Source organism: Melospiza georgiana, chromosome 3 (genome assembly GCF_028018845.1).
Source record: "Melospiza georgiana isolate bMelGeo1 chromosome 3, bMelGeo1.pri, whole genome shotgun sequence".
NCBI lineage: Eukaryota > Metazoa > Chordata > Aves > Passeriformes > Passerellidae > Melospiza > Melospiza georgiana.
Genome location: NC_080432.1, coordinates 19,965,448 through 19,985,089, shown reverse-complemented (window position 1 = coordinate 19,985,089; position 19,642 = coordinate 19,965,448). Strand labels below are relative to the sequence as shown.

The 19,642-nt window shown below is 37.5% G+C and overlaps 1 protein-coding gene across 2 annotated transcripts in view; it reads right to left on the bottom strand.

Annotated features, from left to right (window-relative positions):
• TASP1 (taspase 1) overlaps positions 1-19,642 on the bottom strand; it is a 79,002-nt gene that overhangs the window by 16,670 nt on the left and 42,690 nt on the right. For both annotated transcript variants that reach the window (XM_058021338.1, XM_058021339.1), the window contains exon 11: positions 7,825-7,935. In XM_058021338.1, the coding sequence (XP_057877321.1) occupies positions 7,825-7,935 (111 nt within the window). The remainder of the gene's footprint in view (positions 1-7,824; positions 7,936-19,642) is intronic.

Below are 19,642 nucleotides of genomic sequence, written 5' to 3'. Positions count from 1 at the left end.
AATCAGGCACTTCAAAGACAATGCTTCTACCTGAACTCGGTCTGCAGACCTAATCTTACACTAAACTGCACAAATGATTTAGGCTCTAAGCCATGGTGAAAAGTCCAAGCTCTCTAAGCTGTGGTGAAAAGTCATTGCAAAGAGACAGAAAAGCTCAGCTTTCTTTTTCTAATAAGCAGTTACTCCTTCCCTTTCAAGAGCTGTGAAAGATTCTTCCACGGTTCTAGTGAAAAATATTAATTATTTCTTTAATTAGAATGGCTAAAAATGTTCTACTTCATCAGAACACAGCCAGCATACAGCATTCACAGCAGACAGCGTGTTCAAGGGTACACACAGTAAAACACTGGGACTGTATGAGAGCACATAATACCAGACAGCAACTACTGATTATAGTTTATAGAGTTGGTTCCACTGAAGTCTTGTTCTAGAAATGCTTCCATTAGTTTAATCACTTATTTGAGGGATTTTGTTTCTCCCATACTCTGAAAAAAAGAGATGAAAGGGCAGTCTGTAAATAAGTCAATTATATATTTCATCATTTTCCCAGTATTTTTGTCAAATGTGCCATCATGACTGACCAAACTGTCAGCAATCTGAGTAACTTGGATATGGTCTTCTGAAATTTCACAAGGCTTAGCAGTATATTTCTTTCATTGCAGAGACTCTGCAGCAGAACAGTAACACTGCACTTCCATCAAAAAACTTCCATTTTTACAGGGATTTCTTTGCAGGAACAAAATATTCATCTTCAGTGAAACACAGAATAAAAAAAAACAAATCACTCAAAGTAAGTGGGTTTTTTTTGAAAAAGGGTTTAAATAAGTAATTTAAATTTGAGCTTCAAGCACATAAGACAGTCTTCAGCTTACAACTTCATCCAAAAAGATGCTTAACCTCTACATGAACAACTGAGAGCCCCAATTCTGTCAGCACAAATAGCATTTATTTATTGACATTCAACATGGTGTCCATTATACTGCCCTAAGTATGTACACAATTGTTTTCTGAACAAATTACTTCCTTCAATGATAATGCACCATGGAAACTTTATTACCAGCCCACAAAACTCAAAGGCTTTGAAGATCACTCAAAAGTTGGAAAACTGACTGTATTAATTCAGCCTTTGCTGAAGTACACTGCCACCCTACTGCAACTAGAAAACTCCAGAAGAGGATTTACTTAACAGCAGTGCTCCTGATAAAAGTCCTAATTTCAGCACCCACAAAACACAATAGATGGGCAAGACATTGACTTCTTTAAGTCAACACAGGTTGGGCCCTTGGACTAAGAAGAAATGTTGTTTGTGCCACATGAAACCAGGTCACACTGCACTAACTTTGTAAGGTCTACTGGTGTGAGATGAATAAAATTACTTAAAGTGATTTTTAGCAGGTAATTTGAGTGAAACACTGAACCAAATGTCTTTAAAAATTGTGTTATGCAAACAAAGCAAGAATGGCGGGAGACATTATCTCTCCTACACACAAAAACATAGCCTTGCTTGCCTTTTTGATCTTCTACACCATTTCATCATTACCTGCAGAATGAACATTATCCTGGAATGGTGGCAGAAGTCTGAAAAAGAACATTCCCCCTTGTTTCCATCTCCAAACACAAGCAGCAAATGAGGACACAGTCACTTGCACTACTACCCTGCAAAGATCCAGGATCTTCCCACCCACAGCCACCCTGCCTCCCTGTTTCTGTTCAAGGCCTCCATTCCCAGACATCAGAAGGAAATTGAGTGACTCCACCCTCTCCCGTCCCAGATGCCTTCAGCAGCAAGTTCAGCTAAATCATCTCTGCAAAATCAGCGACAATACAGTTTATGTCTCCAATTCACTGCCTAAGTTGTAAAGAATCAATCTCTAAGAATTGTCAAAAATGAGTTGCCTACAATAACATTACAATATTCTATGTTACAGTAAATTCAGGCTGTTCCTCTGCTCTTAAAAACCAGACCCTAAGCCAAATTAAATACATGCTGAAATGCATATTGTTTAAAAGTTACTTATTTTTCAATTAAAGCAATTTTTCAAAAATGTTAAAAGAGGGATTAAAATATAATACTTTTTTTAAGCAAAGATCTTTCTAGATATGTGGACCTACTGATGATGATTATAATTATGTTAAAGAGTGTATTTTATCAAACTAGACAGTGCAAATGAGTATGTCTACAGTAAGCAAAACTCCACACAGCTGAATGCTATGCATCCATCACTGGATCTGTAAAAATAATGGTAGAACTTTTTTTGGTACATTATTATACTTTATTTCTAATGAGAATCCATGTACCATACACACAAGTTAATTTGACTGTTCTCAAAACACTGTGAATTCAAAGGTTAGGAACATATTTCATTAATTTAGTTCTGAAACTCATTTGTTACAATCAATCCATTGAGAAAAACAATAACAGAGCAGACTTTTGTAAAAAATAACAATATAGCTAATGACTTTTTTCTATACACATTTAATTAGTATTTCAAGAGTAGGAGAAAAAGTGGAACTAAAATACTGCCATGTACATTAAAGGCAGAATGGTTTCTCATCAGAAAGAAACAGTGATCTGGCTCCCACCTCCTACACAATTTTTGGAATTCAGCTACACCCATATTTCCTTATTTGGGCATAGCCCATGCACAAGTCCTTATTTGTAATTAAGCCACACCCACATTTCCTTATTTGTAATTAAGCCACACCCACATTTCCTTATTTGGCACAGCCCTGCCCACATTTCCTTATTTGCATTTAGCCATGCCCACATTTCCTTCTTTGGAATTAAACCCCTCCCACATGTCCTTATCTGGGATTCAGTCATGCCCACATTTCCTTATTTGGAACCTAGACACTGTACTTTTCAGAAAAATAGGTTTTCCTGTACAAATTCAAAATTTAGTTAAAATACACCAAAAACATTGTTTTCCACTGCAATAAAACAGAATTGCTGGATAAATCTTTGATCTAATAGCTTGCTAATGACAAAATTACAAAAAGCTGGGACTTTAAATACCATTTTAAGTCTCATGAAGCCCAGTGTTCCTTTCCCAGTTACGCTGGCAGAACCACTGAGGAATGTGGGATGAAAGATCCAAAGTAAAATTCCAACTGCAGCATTAACTAATAATGTTAGCACTGACTGGCCACAGCAGAGAAAAGGGGTAAGACAAAACCAAACAAACCCCATATATTTCATTCGTTTTGGTCAAATCCTTACCTTCCTTAGTCACAAAATTATATTTTACGAAACACATTTCTTTCCTTCAAAGCTCAACTACTCTGTTATTACTATGTGACATACATAAAGCATCACTACATTTTTATTTATGTATTTTTGTATGTTATTAATCTGTAGCAATGGTCTCTCAAAAACAAGCAAGCAGGTCATCACAGCTACTCCACATTCCCCGATCCCATCAAGTTCTGCAAGAGCAGCCAGAACTGAACACCATGACAGGTTCAGCTGCTGATCAGGAACAGAACTGAGAGTTTTGCAAGTGTTAAAGCAAATAATGGCCTCAGCATTCAGCCTTGCTCTGCAGGGGCTACAGTTACAGGTGAAGAACACTTTAATTTACAAAAGATGCTAAAGACAAAGCTCTGCTGTGATGAAGATTGGTCCCTCCAGATCATGGGAATGAAGCTGTTCACTTCTCATATTGCGCCTTTTTCCCCCTTTGCAGTTACTGCACAGAACCACTCTAGCACAGATTCAACACCAAGCTGTAAATGAAGTGTTTTATTTACACTTACCCAGCTGCTCATCAGATGTGCTACAGTCACACTCTTCCATTGCAGAGAAACCATTACCAGCTTCATTGTTTACATCAGCTTTCAAAGGCTTAGAACTTGAGTCTAAACACTGGCTGTGGTGTGGTGTAACCAATTAAGTGCTTCAGCATCCCCCAGTTTTAACAGAGGGCAGTTAAACAATTCTAAACCTTCTTGGGCACTGTGTGAGTGAAATTCTGGCTCTTTCAGATCAACAGGTACAGATCACCTTGGCCACTGGATTGTCAGCTTGTGCACAGAGTGTGGTGGAAGTGAAGCTGTTTGCCACTGTTTCTGCTGTGTATCCCAGTAAACTCCAAATATAACAAGCACTAAATGAAGCCTGCTTTTAATTTCATGCACCATTATTTGGTGAATGTTTAAGCACAAGCTGTCTCAATCAGAGGTCTTTATATTTCATGATACATCAAGTTACAACATCTATATTGAATTTTTAAAGAAGCTGCAAGAGAAAACATTTGCACTTTAAAACTTACAGATAAGGTTTTAAGAAATTAAATAACTGAGGATACAACAGACTAATAAAATCCCAATGCTTTTGACATGAAGAAGCATAGAGAGGACCTATAAAAAATCCTTGTGGAACATCACCGCATTGTGTTTATGAAACTTCAGGATCACTTCATTCTCTTCTGAAATCCTTTTCTCTGTGTCATGGAGAAGCATAATAATGCTTCCACAGTTTGTTTCCTCTGCTAGAAAACCACAAAGGATACTACAACATTTAGAGCGATCCAGCACCAAAGGAAACTAATCTACTATAAAGTAACTACAACACTGTGCAGTGCCAGTCACAGTCTTGTAACTGTTGAAGTATGAGGCTTTTTCCTCCCCTACAAGCATAACTAATAATCAGGAAATTAATTTTCTATGATTCTTAGCTGTCCAAAGTCTTGCTCAGAAGAGAGGATTTTGACACTACATTTTTAGAAGGGAAAGTGTCAGCATTATTCTTCTGCTATTACCTTGCTGCAGACTTGGCTCAACTGAAGTGCAGTTTAAAAATGCAAGAATAGACAAACAGATCTCTGCTAAGGAAAGAACAAATTCCAACTATGTCTTTCAGCTCATTATTTTCTAATACTTCATAAGAAGTTCTAAAGTACCATTGGTAATGCTGCCACTGTTAAAAGCCCAGATTTCCAGCCAATGAGATGACACAAATATTTACTCTAAGTCTACATTACAGTCTACAAACACAAAGTTGGCTGTATTTGAAAGGAATGATGAGTAACAAAATCCTCCCTTCTTCTGTCTGGAAGGTATTTGTGTTTACAGAACACCATTCTTTAACTGTGAACCAAGCCTTCTGCACTCTTTGACTAAAGATATGGCGCCCATTCCATCTACAGAAAGTCTGTATTTCATTTCTCTCACCTCTGACTCAACCAGCAGTTGTGCATTCTCCACAGTAAGCTGGCTCTGAGAAAGGATGAGAGAAGCACATCTGACATGAGTTTGCTCATCACTTGCTGTTTAAACAGCACTCAGTGTCTAAGCCAGGCATTCCCTAGCCGGAAGGATTCCCAGGACTCTGTAGAGACTCAGAGTCCTGTAAACAGGAAGCACCAATCTGATGGCAACTGCCAAAATCAGCTGTTCATCCCTGTGATACAACTAACACACATTTTGACTTCTGATAAAACATTCTAGCTCAGCTTTGTCAAATGCAGGGTCCTTTATAATGCCTGGGTCCATTATAATTCTGGTGACAGTTTGACAAGACCACAAAGCAGGGCTCTAAGGAAGGCAAGGGAAGCATCCAAGCCATCAGCAAGGAGTCTATTACCCCATTTATCCTCATGTTTCACTGTAAGAAATTCTGCACCATAGCACACATCCTGTGCTATCAACTTGCACATCACTTATAAAAAGCCACAGCAAAAAACCTATTTAGTAGAAACCTACTGTTTTTCATGCATGTTTTTAACTTGCACTGTATTTGCCACGTGTAACTTGACATTCCATCATCAGAATTGCCAAGATGGCCAAAATTTCTCTACCAGCTACAACCTCAATACTATGTCACAGGTAACCAGCAAGACGTATCTGGATTTTGGTGTTTTCCTCCATCAGTCTTCATTCACAAGACAGATGAGCACAAACTAGATTTTATGTTTTCTAATCCAAGCATTTCATCTATACAAAAAACAAAGGTGGTGTTATCTTTTTTCCCCACGTCAGCACTGCCCAGAATATAACTGAGATACTACTGAGTATAACTGAGCAGATAATACAATTTTTTTCAAATTTTCTTTTCAATTTAATCCTGTCTCTCACTCTTTTCACTTTCTGCTGTTTAGTTGGGTTTAGTGTTTTCCCAAGGCAATAACACACTACACTGATATCCTGGTACCTCTGTCTATGCAGCTCCTCTTTCTCTACAATTGATAGCTCAGGTGTAACAAATTCTTCAGCAACATTTAATAGGCTCTTATCTCCAACAGAAACATTTTCACATTTCCACTAAAGAACACAATGGATGTATCACATAGGAGCCAGTTAACATTTTAAATGCAAAGTGGTGGCAAAATACATTTGCTTTAAAGAGCATAATGAGAATTGTGTTTTTAGCTAACCATTACCAAACCTAACAAAGAAAATCCAGAAAACTCAAAGCAATTCAAAGAAGGCACCTTGAACTAAAACAATTTAAATTTTGGGCTTTTATCAGTCAGTGTCTATGAATTACTTCATCAGTAGCTTTCCATCTTGTGTATGTACATGCATTAATATAAAATGGCACAAGGCTACGTACAATTTGGGCTTGCTTTTAGCACTCTTAGAACAAACAGCAGAATAAATTTTAAGAGCATGGAATAAAATTTGACTTTCCTAAAGTTAGGTCACTTCCATACAACATCTGCAAAGCAGGTTAGAAATTAGCAAAGCTATCACAAACATCCTTCCTAAAGGCTTCTTTTGGGTACACAAACTCCTAAATTTTGTGCCACCATGCACTGGAATGAGCGATTAAATATAAAAAGCTACATTTTTCCTGCTTAGATTAGAATCTTTTTGAGGAACACATAAGAGTGTTCTGCACTCTTACAATACCTAGAAGTGACCACAGTACAGCAGCTGATTATCAAGTGCAGTCTCCAATGGAAAGGTGACTTCCCTTCAAACAGTCAAATGTCAGAAGCAAAATCTAACATGGATTCAACACTAGAAAAAGATATCAAGAAGCTGCAATGCACTGCTTGCCAAGACCAAGTGCGTTAGTCCCTGAGACCCCAAAAGCTGTGTAATGCCCCTCTTTCAGTTCTAATTAAAGTAGCACACAACAAGCTTTGGCAGCACAGTGTACAAGTATTATGCTGTCCATAAGGAATTTTCAAGATGAAAATTGTCTGTGGATTCTAAAGCTTGAAAAATTTTAAGGGGTTATGAAAACACTGCAAGTCAACATATACACCAGAAGCTCCACTGGAATTTTCAAAAAAGTAGATTTTATGGTTATTTAAAAATCCACTTTCATATTTTTGGTTATGATTTGAGGAAAGAAAAAATATATATATTTATAAGAAATTGAAGATATATTACACTATTCTCTTAAATCAAATAAAAATTTGGTTTTTTTAACAAAGTATATTTCCCTTTTCCAAGAAATGAATTTTACTATGTAAATAGCAAACCAGAATCTGTCTGTCCAAAGCATTTAATTAGAACAAGAAATGGTTTTGAAGTCTACTATTTTTAAAAGAGTTAACATGATGAATAATTTTTACTAATGCTCCTAACTCATCAATTCTAAAATATGCAATTGTACACCACAGCTTGTGATTCAGACAGGAAATTCTTTCCTCAAACCTCTCTGGGTATTCTATGACTCACAGAACAATTGAGGTATTTCCAAGGGTTTTCCTTTAAATATCCTAATATATTCTTCTGTAGTTTAACATTTTTCAGATGTAACACAAGACTAAATCCGAAGCCAACTGCAACACAAGGCTTAAACAGAAATCACAAGAATAAATATCTCTGATAGAGTTACTTGCATTTAGGCAATGTGGGCCATATACTCACCAATAAACTTGTTTTGCATAGTCTCTAGGAGAGCTTGGTGGGCATCCTCTGTTTGCAAAGCACATGAACATTCTCTGGCCAGTATGGTCCTCACAAGGTGCTCTCCACAACCTAAAGAAATATTAAGAATAGTCAAAATACAGATATGACTTTGAAGAAACCCTGTAATTAATTTATATCATCACATTAATTTGACTGTGATTATGCAAAATAATGACAGTTGCTTCACAGTGAAGAAAACGCAAATGACAAATGTCTGCCACACATTTTTATTTTTTGAAAAGGTTGACACGAAGTCACTCAAAAATTCAAGAAAGTCAGTGGTTTTCTCACAACTTTCCTGAAATTTTGACTCTACAAAGTCATAAACCAAACAAAAAATAAACAAAAATTACAGAAAGAAGAAACAGCAACACTGTCTCTGACTTAGCATCTCTATCCAGATAAAATCCTCTTACTAATCATTCTCCTGGGAACAATCCTTGCATGCAACTCTCTCCTTTTGCATGACAGAATATTCTCCTTAGTCCATCTGAGTCAGCCTTTTTGCAACAAAGGAATACGTGAATTCAGCCATGTTTTTTTGCCAAAGTGGCTGGTCACAGGACTCCTAATACAGATTCCTGTAATTTTCAAAGGTTTGTCCTTAAGAAACTAAAAAGCTGCTGCAAACCATCATTTATTGCCTCAGTGTTTTCTGTACCTATCCCCTGGAACCTATTTTTGGTGAAGACAAGCAGGTCATTACTGCTACTCTTGCTCTGTAGGAACACTTTCACACCTGCTATTTTGTCTCCTACACCCTTTTCCCTTCGTGTGCTGTGCTTTGGGACACAGAGCTGCAGCCAAATGGCACCATGGATGTTTACTGGACCAGCTGGGGTTGTTGGGCAGAAAATTCACTGCTGATATCTTCTCCATATAGACCAAGGTCATTACACTACTTATGCCTCCTGTTTTTGATATTTTTCCTTAATGGCAGGGAAGCAGACAAAGCAGCCAGAAGAGGTTTACCCAAGAGCCAGGTGAACTGTGTTATCCAGTTAGGAAAGGAAAAACCACAACTAATGGAGAGTTGTGAAATAACAATGATCTCAAATTACCTAAATCTAAGTGACTGCATTTTGATCAGATTTGTGACTTATCAGGACCTAAAACTACATTTGAACCAGAATATATAGAGAGAAGTCAAACACAGTCTGTTCAATTATATATAAATATTTGTAGCATATTTCTCATTAAATACAAGATGATGCAAGCACTGGAATAATAATACAAAAAAAAATCTGCTATAACACAGTTGAACTTATTAGCTCAGGTACAGAGCTACATAAATACACCTACACAGCCTCCAGAAAAAAATTTATGGCTGGAAACAAACTAGTTGCTTCCAAGTGGCAGGGAGCTGGAGCTGGTAAGCCATCAGACCTAGGCTGGCTTCACACAAAGGCAGCTCAGTCTCCACAAGTAACTCACACTTTACTGGAAGCACTGACAAGCCCAGAACAGAGACACTGTCTGAAGCCAGCCTAGATGTGGCATAAAGAAAAATTTAATAATTAAACCCAACCCCAAGTGGCTCCAGAGCAGCCTGCTGAGTCTCTCATCCCTGTGCCTATGCTGAGTTTAGAGCACTGGCTGCTGTGGGTACAGCAGGGCACAAACACGTTGGCAGGTCTGGCACTGTGTGTTGCAGTGACTCACAGACTGGTTCCTAGTTCTTCTCATCATTTTAAACCCTAACATGGCAACCTACTCAAAGAATCTCCCTCTCTGGCTGCTTGACACACAATTATACCCTTCCCCTTAAATGCACAGCGAGTTTCCACTGTTCTTCAAAGATTGCTAATACAGAAGGGAAAAAAAATTACCCCCCTCATTTTCACGACTGAAAAAACCTCAACCCCACCCCGCCACCCCCACCAAAAAAAAAAAAAACCAACCAAAAACCAAACCAAACCGAAGAAAAAACACCAAACAACACCCTCTGGAACACTATGGATGCATTAGATGATTAGATGTCAGAAAATCAGCCTAGAGACCAGATTGCTCAAAAATTGTGTACACATGTCCCAAAATCCTGCTATGTTCAATCTTCACAAAAATACCTTGGTCTTCAGTTCTGTGTCCCTGCTAATGGGAAGTGTCTCCTGATTAATGCAATTCAGCTAAACTGAGTTCTTTGAAGTGGGACACTTTGGCATTGAATCTACATACAACTGGCACAAGAGAAACACAAAAAATGTTTTGTATAGCAAACAGACTGAGTAAAATCCAGTTACAAATATAGAGGAAAATGAAAGAGCCAAAATACTACAACAACTACACAGCCAAGGGAAGTTGTTCTTGAAAGCACAAGGGAGAAAGTGTTTTCATTGAGACTGACAAGTTCTCAAGTTAATGAAAGAAGTGTCCTGCATAGGAGATAATCTTCAAGAGGCTCATGCAATACAGCAATCTCATCATCTTCTTACAGAAGGGTCTGTCTATTCATTTGCCTCATTATATTCACACTCTGAAGCTTCTGTCCACAATAGAACTGTGAGTTACCTACTATTTATTCCAAAGTGATGGATGAAGAACATGCAAAAAACCCCACAAGATGCATTTTACCCATAGATCACAACATGGACTTGTTTAAAACTAGGAAACTTTAATCACTATGAAGTTTTGCTGTAAAGAATAAAAATAAAATTAAACAGGCAGATGTTCTGGCAAAACCTGAGAAAGCTGGTTTTTTCTTGAAAAAAACCTGTTAGTACCATTAAAATATAACATGTAACACCTTTAAATATAACTATATAAATAAGAAGCAGGGGACTTAAAGAGGAATCAAACAAATGAGACACAAATCAGAGTGAGCCTATGTACCTTCAGTGCATCAAGTAATAAAACCAGATGTTACTACTTTACAATTTTCAAGAATTTCCTAAACTGGAATTAAAAAAAAACAACAATGGCCATTTTTTAGCATGACGTATAATGTTATTTCCCCCCCCAGGAGAAAGACTTTATTGAAGAGTTCCCATAACATCAAGTCTGCTCCAAAAAAAATTCAGAGAGAGAAAACTTAATATAGCTAAAGAACAGCTGCAGCCCACATCCCCATCCAGGATCAACCACAAGGAAAGCAGCTTTGAAATTCTACTAACACATCACACATCTCTACATCCCCACAGACAGAGTAATTTCTTTTTGTCATATTTATGTCAACCTATAAGGCAAAAAACTTACAGCCTGCTGCTGGCAGTGTATGTAAAAATCTTTCAGCACATCACTCGCTGGCAGTCTGCAGGGACAGATAACTAAGGAAAACAATTTCCCCATTTACAAAAGAAAAATTTGTTACTGTAGTTTTTGATGTAGGAACATCTATTTTTGAAGAAGAAAAAAAAAATCTAAGCAGTATGTCACATACTTTGACCAGATACAGGCTAAGAAAAAGAACTGCACTTTCTATTATCCAAACCAAATTTCTTGCAGGTTTAGCAGATCTGTATGTCTGTATAGCCTCAAGCTGGGGACAGACTGTAGGTAATACTAGGACTAGGCACAAAATTAATGTATACATTACTAGAGCAATCAAAACTGATTTTTAACTCACAATATAAAGTTGAGGGTTCAAATTTATAGTTCCAGTCACTTTAGTCTAACCACCAGCATCAGCCAACTTCCAAGAAAGTTGTATTAACATGACTCGAGAGAGCAACTCCAGTGAAAGCTGCTTAAACTCATTTCCAAATCATGCACACAAGTTGATGAAAATGTAAATCTGATTAATGTGCATAACTATCTCCCACTATACTACATTTAACTGGGAGTGTTAATACATTTGGCATTTCTTTCACTGAATAGTACTACCAAGCACAACCAAACCAACAGGGACTCCCACTAAGAATTTTCCAATTCTACATTAAAGTCTCACATACATTTGTTTTAGTAACTTTCCTGTAAACAGAGTTAAAATCATTCTATTATCCTTCCCTAGTTATGATGATGACTTCTTCAGTATCCTGAAGCTCATTACTTTTCAGAGATGAATATTTTGCAATGACAGACAAATGCTTCCCTAAGATTTCACACGAGTGACTCAAACGCAGACGACTAGCTGGAAAAATTTACTGGGTTAAATTACAGCTTCACATTGAAATAACTTTCATATAGTAAACAAATTACTTTCCTAACACAGTAATATTCTGCAAACACCATGCTGCCTACTTGTAACTCCTCTGCTGACAAAAAAGCTCCTGTTGGAACTGCTGTTGTCCATGTTTGCAGGGCTAAGTACAATTAACTGCATTCCTCTAGGATTGCTTCTGGCAAAGGCAAAAACACTTCTACAGAAAACAGAGTTTATAGAGACTATTTTGATAAATCACGCCTGACAAATTTGGTGACCTCTACAATGAGGTTACAGCATTACTATGAGGGTGGTGAGATACTGGAACTGCCCAGGGAAGTTCTGAATGTGCCATCCCTGGAAGTGTTCATGGCCAAGCTGGAAGGAGCTCTGAGGAATCAGTTCTAGTGGAAGGTGTTCCTGCCCACTGCAGGAACTTTAAAGTCTGATATTTAAGGTCCTTCCCAACCCAAACCACTTGAAGATCCTACAAAAAATAAACAGAAACAGACAGGTATTTTGATGCAAGTTTCTAGCCTCCTAGATTAAGGGGAGAGAATATACAGACTCCTAAAGGCTCCAGGCATTGATGGCAACAGATTCCTATGACAAGGGAAGAAAAGAAGAATGAGGCTTAATAGCCACAACACCTTTATTTTGTAAACAAACTACAAACCTAAACAAAATCCAAAAAGATCCCAGAAAACCTGTCTTCAACCAGAAGTTTCTATTCCTGCCTGAAAATTACTTGAATATTATCTACAAAATCACTTGAAGATCATACAGAAACGCCAACACTGATTTTGAGAGACACATATCTTGGATTATGCCACAATGCAGTGCTTCTTTCAAAGTGCCAGGCAGACCAACAGTGAAACAGAACTTCCCTTTTCTGTGGCTATGTGTAATTTCTGATAATAATACACTTTTACCTCCAATCCAAATACTCCTCATTGACTACTACAAGAATTGCACAAGAACAGTGTAGGAATCTACAACCTTTTTTTTTTCTTTGTCTCTTTTTCTTAAGCTATCCTACTATAATTTACCTGTTCTGGATGTATCAGTAGTCCCCTGGAGTTACTACTTCAGCAGTAATTTGCTAGTTAGCCTATGCACAACTTCCATAACAACTAGGGGGAAGGAGAGGTTGTTATGTTTTTATTTTTTTAAGATTGTTAACATGTTTAACTTTTAGGTATTATATTAGATACTATCTTACACTGCGTACAATTCTGAAAAAGGTAAGAAATCTAAGCTTATACTTTATAATATAAAATATATAATAAATTTTAAATGCTAATCTTTCTGTACCAAAGAGCAACTAACATACGATTCACAGCTTATACAAACTTTAACTTGCTACAGACTTGGATCTTTCATTTGAGCTTCATGCAAGAAAATAAGGATTAAATAACTGGGTTTTTTCCTCAGCATAGTGACTTCTCAAGAAAATTTCTAATGCTTGAAATAACCACAACAAGAGGAGAAAGAACCCAGCACAATATAAGCTGAACATCCCATTCAATGCGTGCTCTGCATCTTTTAAGGCTCCTCCAATGGAACCAAGATGGCAAAGGAAAGGAGCAGCATGTCAGAGAGAAATTGTTTTTCTGCTCCTTTTGATGGGAGATGCTTTCAAGTCAGGAAATTAGAAACAGGTGTGCCAGAGGGCACACACATACACACACACACATCCATGCAGCACACTGAAAAACACGCGTTTCCAATTTTCAGACATGAAAGAGGCTCCTGTTGAATGGAAGGAGAAATGAAAATCGAGTTTGCTTTCTGTGAGCCACAAGCAGAGAGCTTGTGGAGCTTTGACAGGCTGCAGGAGCCTGTCTAGCTCTGAAACACACAGTACCTCAACAAAAAGTGTTGGAACTTGTTTTAAAGGAGTACAGAATGGAAACTTGCATTACTCATGTACAGTCAAGAATGGAAAAATTCATCTAGTTTACTCCACTGCCAAAGTATGACTCTTTGCTTTACAGAAGCTGAAGACAGAAGTTACAGGTTATCTGTATTTTATCATCTATTCTACGCAGCAGCATCTGAACCTGGCCCTGTTGTTTCTGTCCTGCTAAGCTTTGATGTTATTTTCAGTTCAATAGTAGTCCCTGAAGTATCAGCTAACAAGTTAAAGAACTCCTATTTCTGCTCTATTTCCTGGATAACTTCTAGTTATGCCTCATGGAAACACTGTGAAACCTGTATTTCAGTAAGCTCTGCTCATCATTTCCAGCATCTCTAGAAAGATTTGAGTAAAACCTTGCATGGCAGTGATTTTACAAAAACAAAACACAGTACAATATAAATATTTAGTTGGCAAGACACTGATACAGGTATATACATATTGAAAAAAAAATAATGCATAATTCTCAAAAGACAAAATGCTGCAGTCTAGCAGAATGCACTACATAGAATGTAATACATGAATACTACAGTATTATATTAAAGTAACATAATTTTAGGTTTCTTTCTCCTATCAGCTGCTGTATCTTGTCTTCATTCTAGCAGGGCAAGTTTTTAAATTACTGACCAACTGCCAGAAAAAACACCTGCAAACAAAGTCCTGTCCAATTCCTAAAGCATTGATCCTAGAGGGCTCAATGGAGCACGTTCCTGCTGCAGACAGAATATCCTTAGGTGATTTACCTACTAAGAAAATGCAATGGAAATTTTCCAAAAGGTTGAAACTTTAGTAAATTTGGGCAGGTTTCAAAGATAACAAAAGAAATTCAACATGCAGACATGAGTGTCTTCCCTAAGGAAGCACCTTCCCTAAGGAAAGGTAGGAAAACACTTCTCTACATTTTTAATATGGGAAAAATAAACTAAAATCACTCCAAAAAACAACTCGTTCAGCTTTTCTACAAATTTACAGATAAGAAAAAAATGGTTAGAGAGATAAGGATTCATTCATTTGGCACTGTAAGTTCTAAATAGTGGTAAATGGCAGATAATTTATCTTAAAAGCTTTTTGTTTGAGTTACTATGAACAAAAACAATTTCAGATGTGTCTCTAAGAGAGGTTAGAATGAAGAAAAAATGTAGGTCCCTTAAAGAGGATGTGCTTTTTACATTCTTCATTACATTTAATACATTTTTAAAGATTAATTTCAGTTCAGCTGTAAAAAAAAAGAAGCAAACACTTTTACCCAGGCCTTCCTCAGAAGTTTTGCTGTTACTGATCTCTGTAACTCTAAACTACACTTCTGTCATATAAAACTTACAGGGAAGAAAGTATGACAGTAGCTTATGTGTTTGTTAACTAAAGGTACAAAATCACTTACTCTCAAATCCCAGAAAAGTACTTAAGACATAGAAAGAGAGTTCAGTCTGCCACCATCTTCATGTCACTTTCTATCCTTGGCACCTATTTCAAGGCACTGGCACAAGGCTCAGCAGCAGGGACAGGACCAAGTGTCCAGAGGCCCTGGTTCCAAAAGTGCTGCTCAGCAAGCACTGAGCCTTCTGCAGGAAGCTGCAACTTCCACATGCCTGTGATCCTTCAAGCCTCATAGATATTATAACATCAAGCCAAATGAAAATTTCAATAAACCCTCTGATTATTGTATCCATCCAGTTCTGCCTCCCAGCAAGCCTTCCAAAGGCAATTCAAACAATCATTCTGATCATTGTGGGGACAAACCCCTCAGCTGTGAACACTGCAGAACTGTGTTTAGTTAATTAGATTCTCCATGCTACCATCCCCACAAATAATTTCTGCCTTGGGCTTCCTCTCTCTTCTCCCAGACTTTGGTGGTGCTGAGTTAGCTCACACAGCACCTGCTACAGCACTGAATCCTCCCAACTGCATCTGGACACACAGGCTGGATGAACTCTTGACAGAAACATTCGCTTCATAGGTAAAGACTGATATGCCTAGAGATAGAGCTCCCCTTCCTACCCTCTGATTCACAGTAACAATGACAGAACTCTTCTCCATTTGCTTCATCTGTGATGCATTAAATGACCTCTTATTCCCCAAATCTTACAGGACCAGACTGATTTTGAGAGATAATACATGTGTCTACAAAGAGATTAATTGTATCACAATATCTATTCCACACAGTGTAGCTCAAACAATCTGTGCAGGATACAAGATCTGCATGTGAAATTCCTCTGGGCATTGGGACTCAGGACTGGCCAGACAGACAATGCTGCACTTGTGTGTTACATAAGGGCTAACAACACATGCAAGTTTGAAGGAAGCTTTATTATCACATTATAAATGTAATTCAGTGGCACAAGCTGCTCAGAGAAACTGTGGATGCCCCATTGCTGCAAGTGTTCAAGGCCAGGCTGGATGGAGCTCTGGTCTAGAGGAGAAGGAATCCCTGCCCAGGGCAGAGGGGTTCCATCCATTAAGGCCCTTCCAACCAAACTACTCCATGATTCTACAAAACAGCACTGGCCAGGTATTCATCCACAGGATCCTAACACAGCCACTGCTGCCCTCAACAGAAAGGAATCACAAAGCCAAAGTTATGCACCACAGGTCAATTTATTGGCATTAAAGCTTCCCTGAAAAGCACTTACTCTGTAGATTTGCACATCACTGTGGTTTGTTTGCAAAAGGAGTTTTCAAGTAGGAATCTACAGACCAGTGGCTGCCATAAGGAGACCAAAATGCTGGCTGAGGGCATAACTCAACAAATAATTTAACAACCACAGCCCATCTCTGCACAGGTGTCATTCCTATTCCATCCTATCCCACGTTGCCTGCAAAAGCAGCCATAAGAGACACAATGGACTGCAAAGAATGACTGATGTGAACACAATTTGAGCAGGAAAAGGTGGGGCAAGGAAAAGTGAAAATATTAATTCCCTTATTGATGTTGATTTCAAAAACAAGAGAAACCTGGCTGGACAAGACTTCCTGAGGTTCTTTTCAAATTAAACAATTCTGTGATTCTTCAAAACACAAAGTGTGCTATTTATCCTTCATGGAATGATGCATTATGGGTACAAATATATATCCAACACAGCTTTTAAAGTATTGTGATCTAATCTCTAAAATGCCTTTATGAGAACAGAGGCCACTGCTTTTGTCATGAGACCTTAACAGTTTTCTAAATCTTGGTGAATTCACCAACACAAGAAACTGGCAAGGAAGCTTACACAGAAAAAATACAGTTTATACATGCATCCCTAAAACACTGCTGTTTTCCCAATCTGATTTTCATTTCATTCAAGAAAAGATTCTGTGCAGGAGACAAGAGCAAGACATCACCAGGAGACTTCTCCCAGACAAAAGCCTCAACTACACCTCGTAAATAAATGTGGTATTTCCAGAAATCTGACATTCCTTGTACCTTCTCAACAAAACACAGCTCTGGCTCAGCCCTGAAACCAAATTATGTTTGTTAGCATGCTTAAATTTTCTGAATGACTTCAACATATGTCAAGTTTCTACTCCTTCTCTGGGATCATAAATTAGGTTGTATTTTAAATCTCCCTTGGATAACCTATGTTATGTATCAAATAGTCTTTCTTGTATCAAATAGTCCCTTCAAATAAATTTTAGTAAAAGCTGGAGATTTTGCAACTTTTTGTCACAGAATTCCTGCATTTTGTAAACAATGCAAGACCTTCTATCTTCAGAAATGCAATATTAAAGGTTTGCTGGCTTCAATGGCTGGTACCTAGACACAGCACACACCCATCCTTTGTATGCTTTCTATTTCCTGCTCTTGTTAAGATGAAAGGAATGTGAGACATTTTCAGTCTCTACACTTTCACTCAAAAATTCCACTTGGGTTTAATTTTCAAGTGTCCTGCATTAGCTGTTACTGTAATTTTATATTTATCTTTATATTTATTGTTAAGGTTCTGCAAATCCAAAGAGAATTAGTATTTCTCTCCCAGGAAAGATACAGCCTGCCCCTTACACCAGCAGTTTTACTTTTGGCACAGTTAGTGAATGAATATTCACAATCATCACAGATATTCCAACTGAATAGGAAATTCAGTGTCACACTTGACATTACTTTGAATGAGAAGAATATGCAAGAAGTCTTTGATTCTTATTATGCTCAGGAAAAACAGGAAGTTTTTTCTTAAAGTACAGCCAAAAAATGGACTATTGCTTCTTCTGTGGCTGGGTTTTGTTCACAAATGTTTTCCCTCCAAATAATACCCATCTTCCTGTGTTCACATTTGTATACCAGCAAAAAACACCCACTAAAGAATTCCAAGCAGCCTTACAAAGTGTTCTGGCCTCTTTTTGTGGGGAGGTGCTTAAAGGGGAGCCTGTTTTGTTTGTGTCTGTGTGCACACATGCATGGAAAAGCTTTCAAACACTACAGATTTGGCTTCTTCTACACTGATCCAAAACCAAGTTTAGCTGCTAATTACATTTATACTAAATAAAGGCCATTGGTCATGCTCATCTCATTTAACATCTCATTTAATTTCACTCCACCTCCACCATCATTCCTGCACAGAATGGCCCTTGCACTGTTACTGCCCAGGTATCCTGGGTGTGCCTCCAACACAACTGCAACATTCTTTGAATTTTAATACTGCTTTGGAGATACTTAAATTCCTGTAATGTTTATCCTTTAGCTGCCAATAAAGTCCCACAACAATTTTTTCCCAACCAAAATATTAATTTTAATATAATTCAGAGTTTACACATCAAAATGTCTCAAAAAGTTGATGGGGAAAAAAAAAAATCAGAAAGGCTTTACTTGTTTACACAGAAACTGAATTTTAGACTGAGAGTTGCAGAATAAACCTTGGATTTAGGGCCCCTTAAACTCACAGTCATTCCTAAGTTTCCCCATCTCCCCCACTATGTTTTTAAAAAGTTTCCATCTTTTCATTTCAGTTGTCCCAGGCCCTGTTAAACTATAACCATAAAATATGAGTTTTACAATATGCTGTATTTTGTAAACCTTGAAGTAACTTTTGAAAAGCCAAAAAAAAAAAAACCAAAAAAAAACCAAAAACCCCAAAACCACCAAAGACACTGTGTTCAAACAACATGGTCAAGTGACTGTTAGAGGTATGAAATTACCATGCAAAAAGTTGAAGTCGTGTCCAAACAAGAACAGAACCACCACCTTTGGCACACTCAGCATAAAAACATGACAAAAATAGCCAAAAATAATTAAGAAACAACTTGCTAAAAGGCATAAGAGCTAATACCAAATCCTTCCTGAAGAGGCAAAAGCAGGAAGCCTCCCAGCAGCTACAGGATCAATAGAAGATCCAAAATTTCTTCAAATAATACACAAGCATTGAAAAAAAGCTGCAGGAACTTGGGATTACTTTTGAGTACTTGTGTGGTGACATCTTCCCCCAGCCTGCTTTTTTTCTAATGAGGCAAGTACTTCAAGACACTGAAGCTTCAATTGGAGGATTTTAGAACAAAATTAATAAAAATTGAAGAATAAAGCCTGCTGTATTATTAACTGTGGAACTTAAACTAAAACTTTTTCCAAGGAAGTTTGTACAAAGGTAATCACAGAATAAAACTATTTCCAGCAAAACTAAAATATTATTAAAATAAAATATAAAATATTCTATTCTCAGTGATCACTAAAAAGAAGTTTAAAAGTGTAAACCAGCACAAAAGAGAAACCTTTTATTTCCCGAAGAATTACTCAGCTAAAATTACCTGGTTTAACACACACTTATACCAAATAATTTTGAGGATACTTTTGATAAAGCTTGTGGGGAATT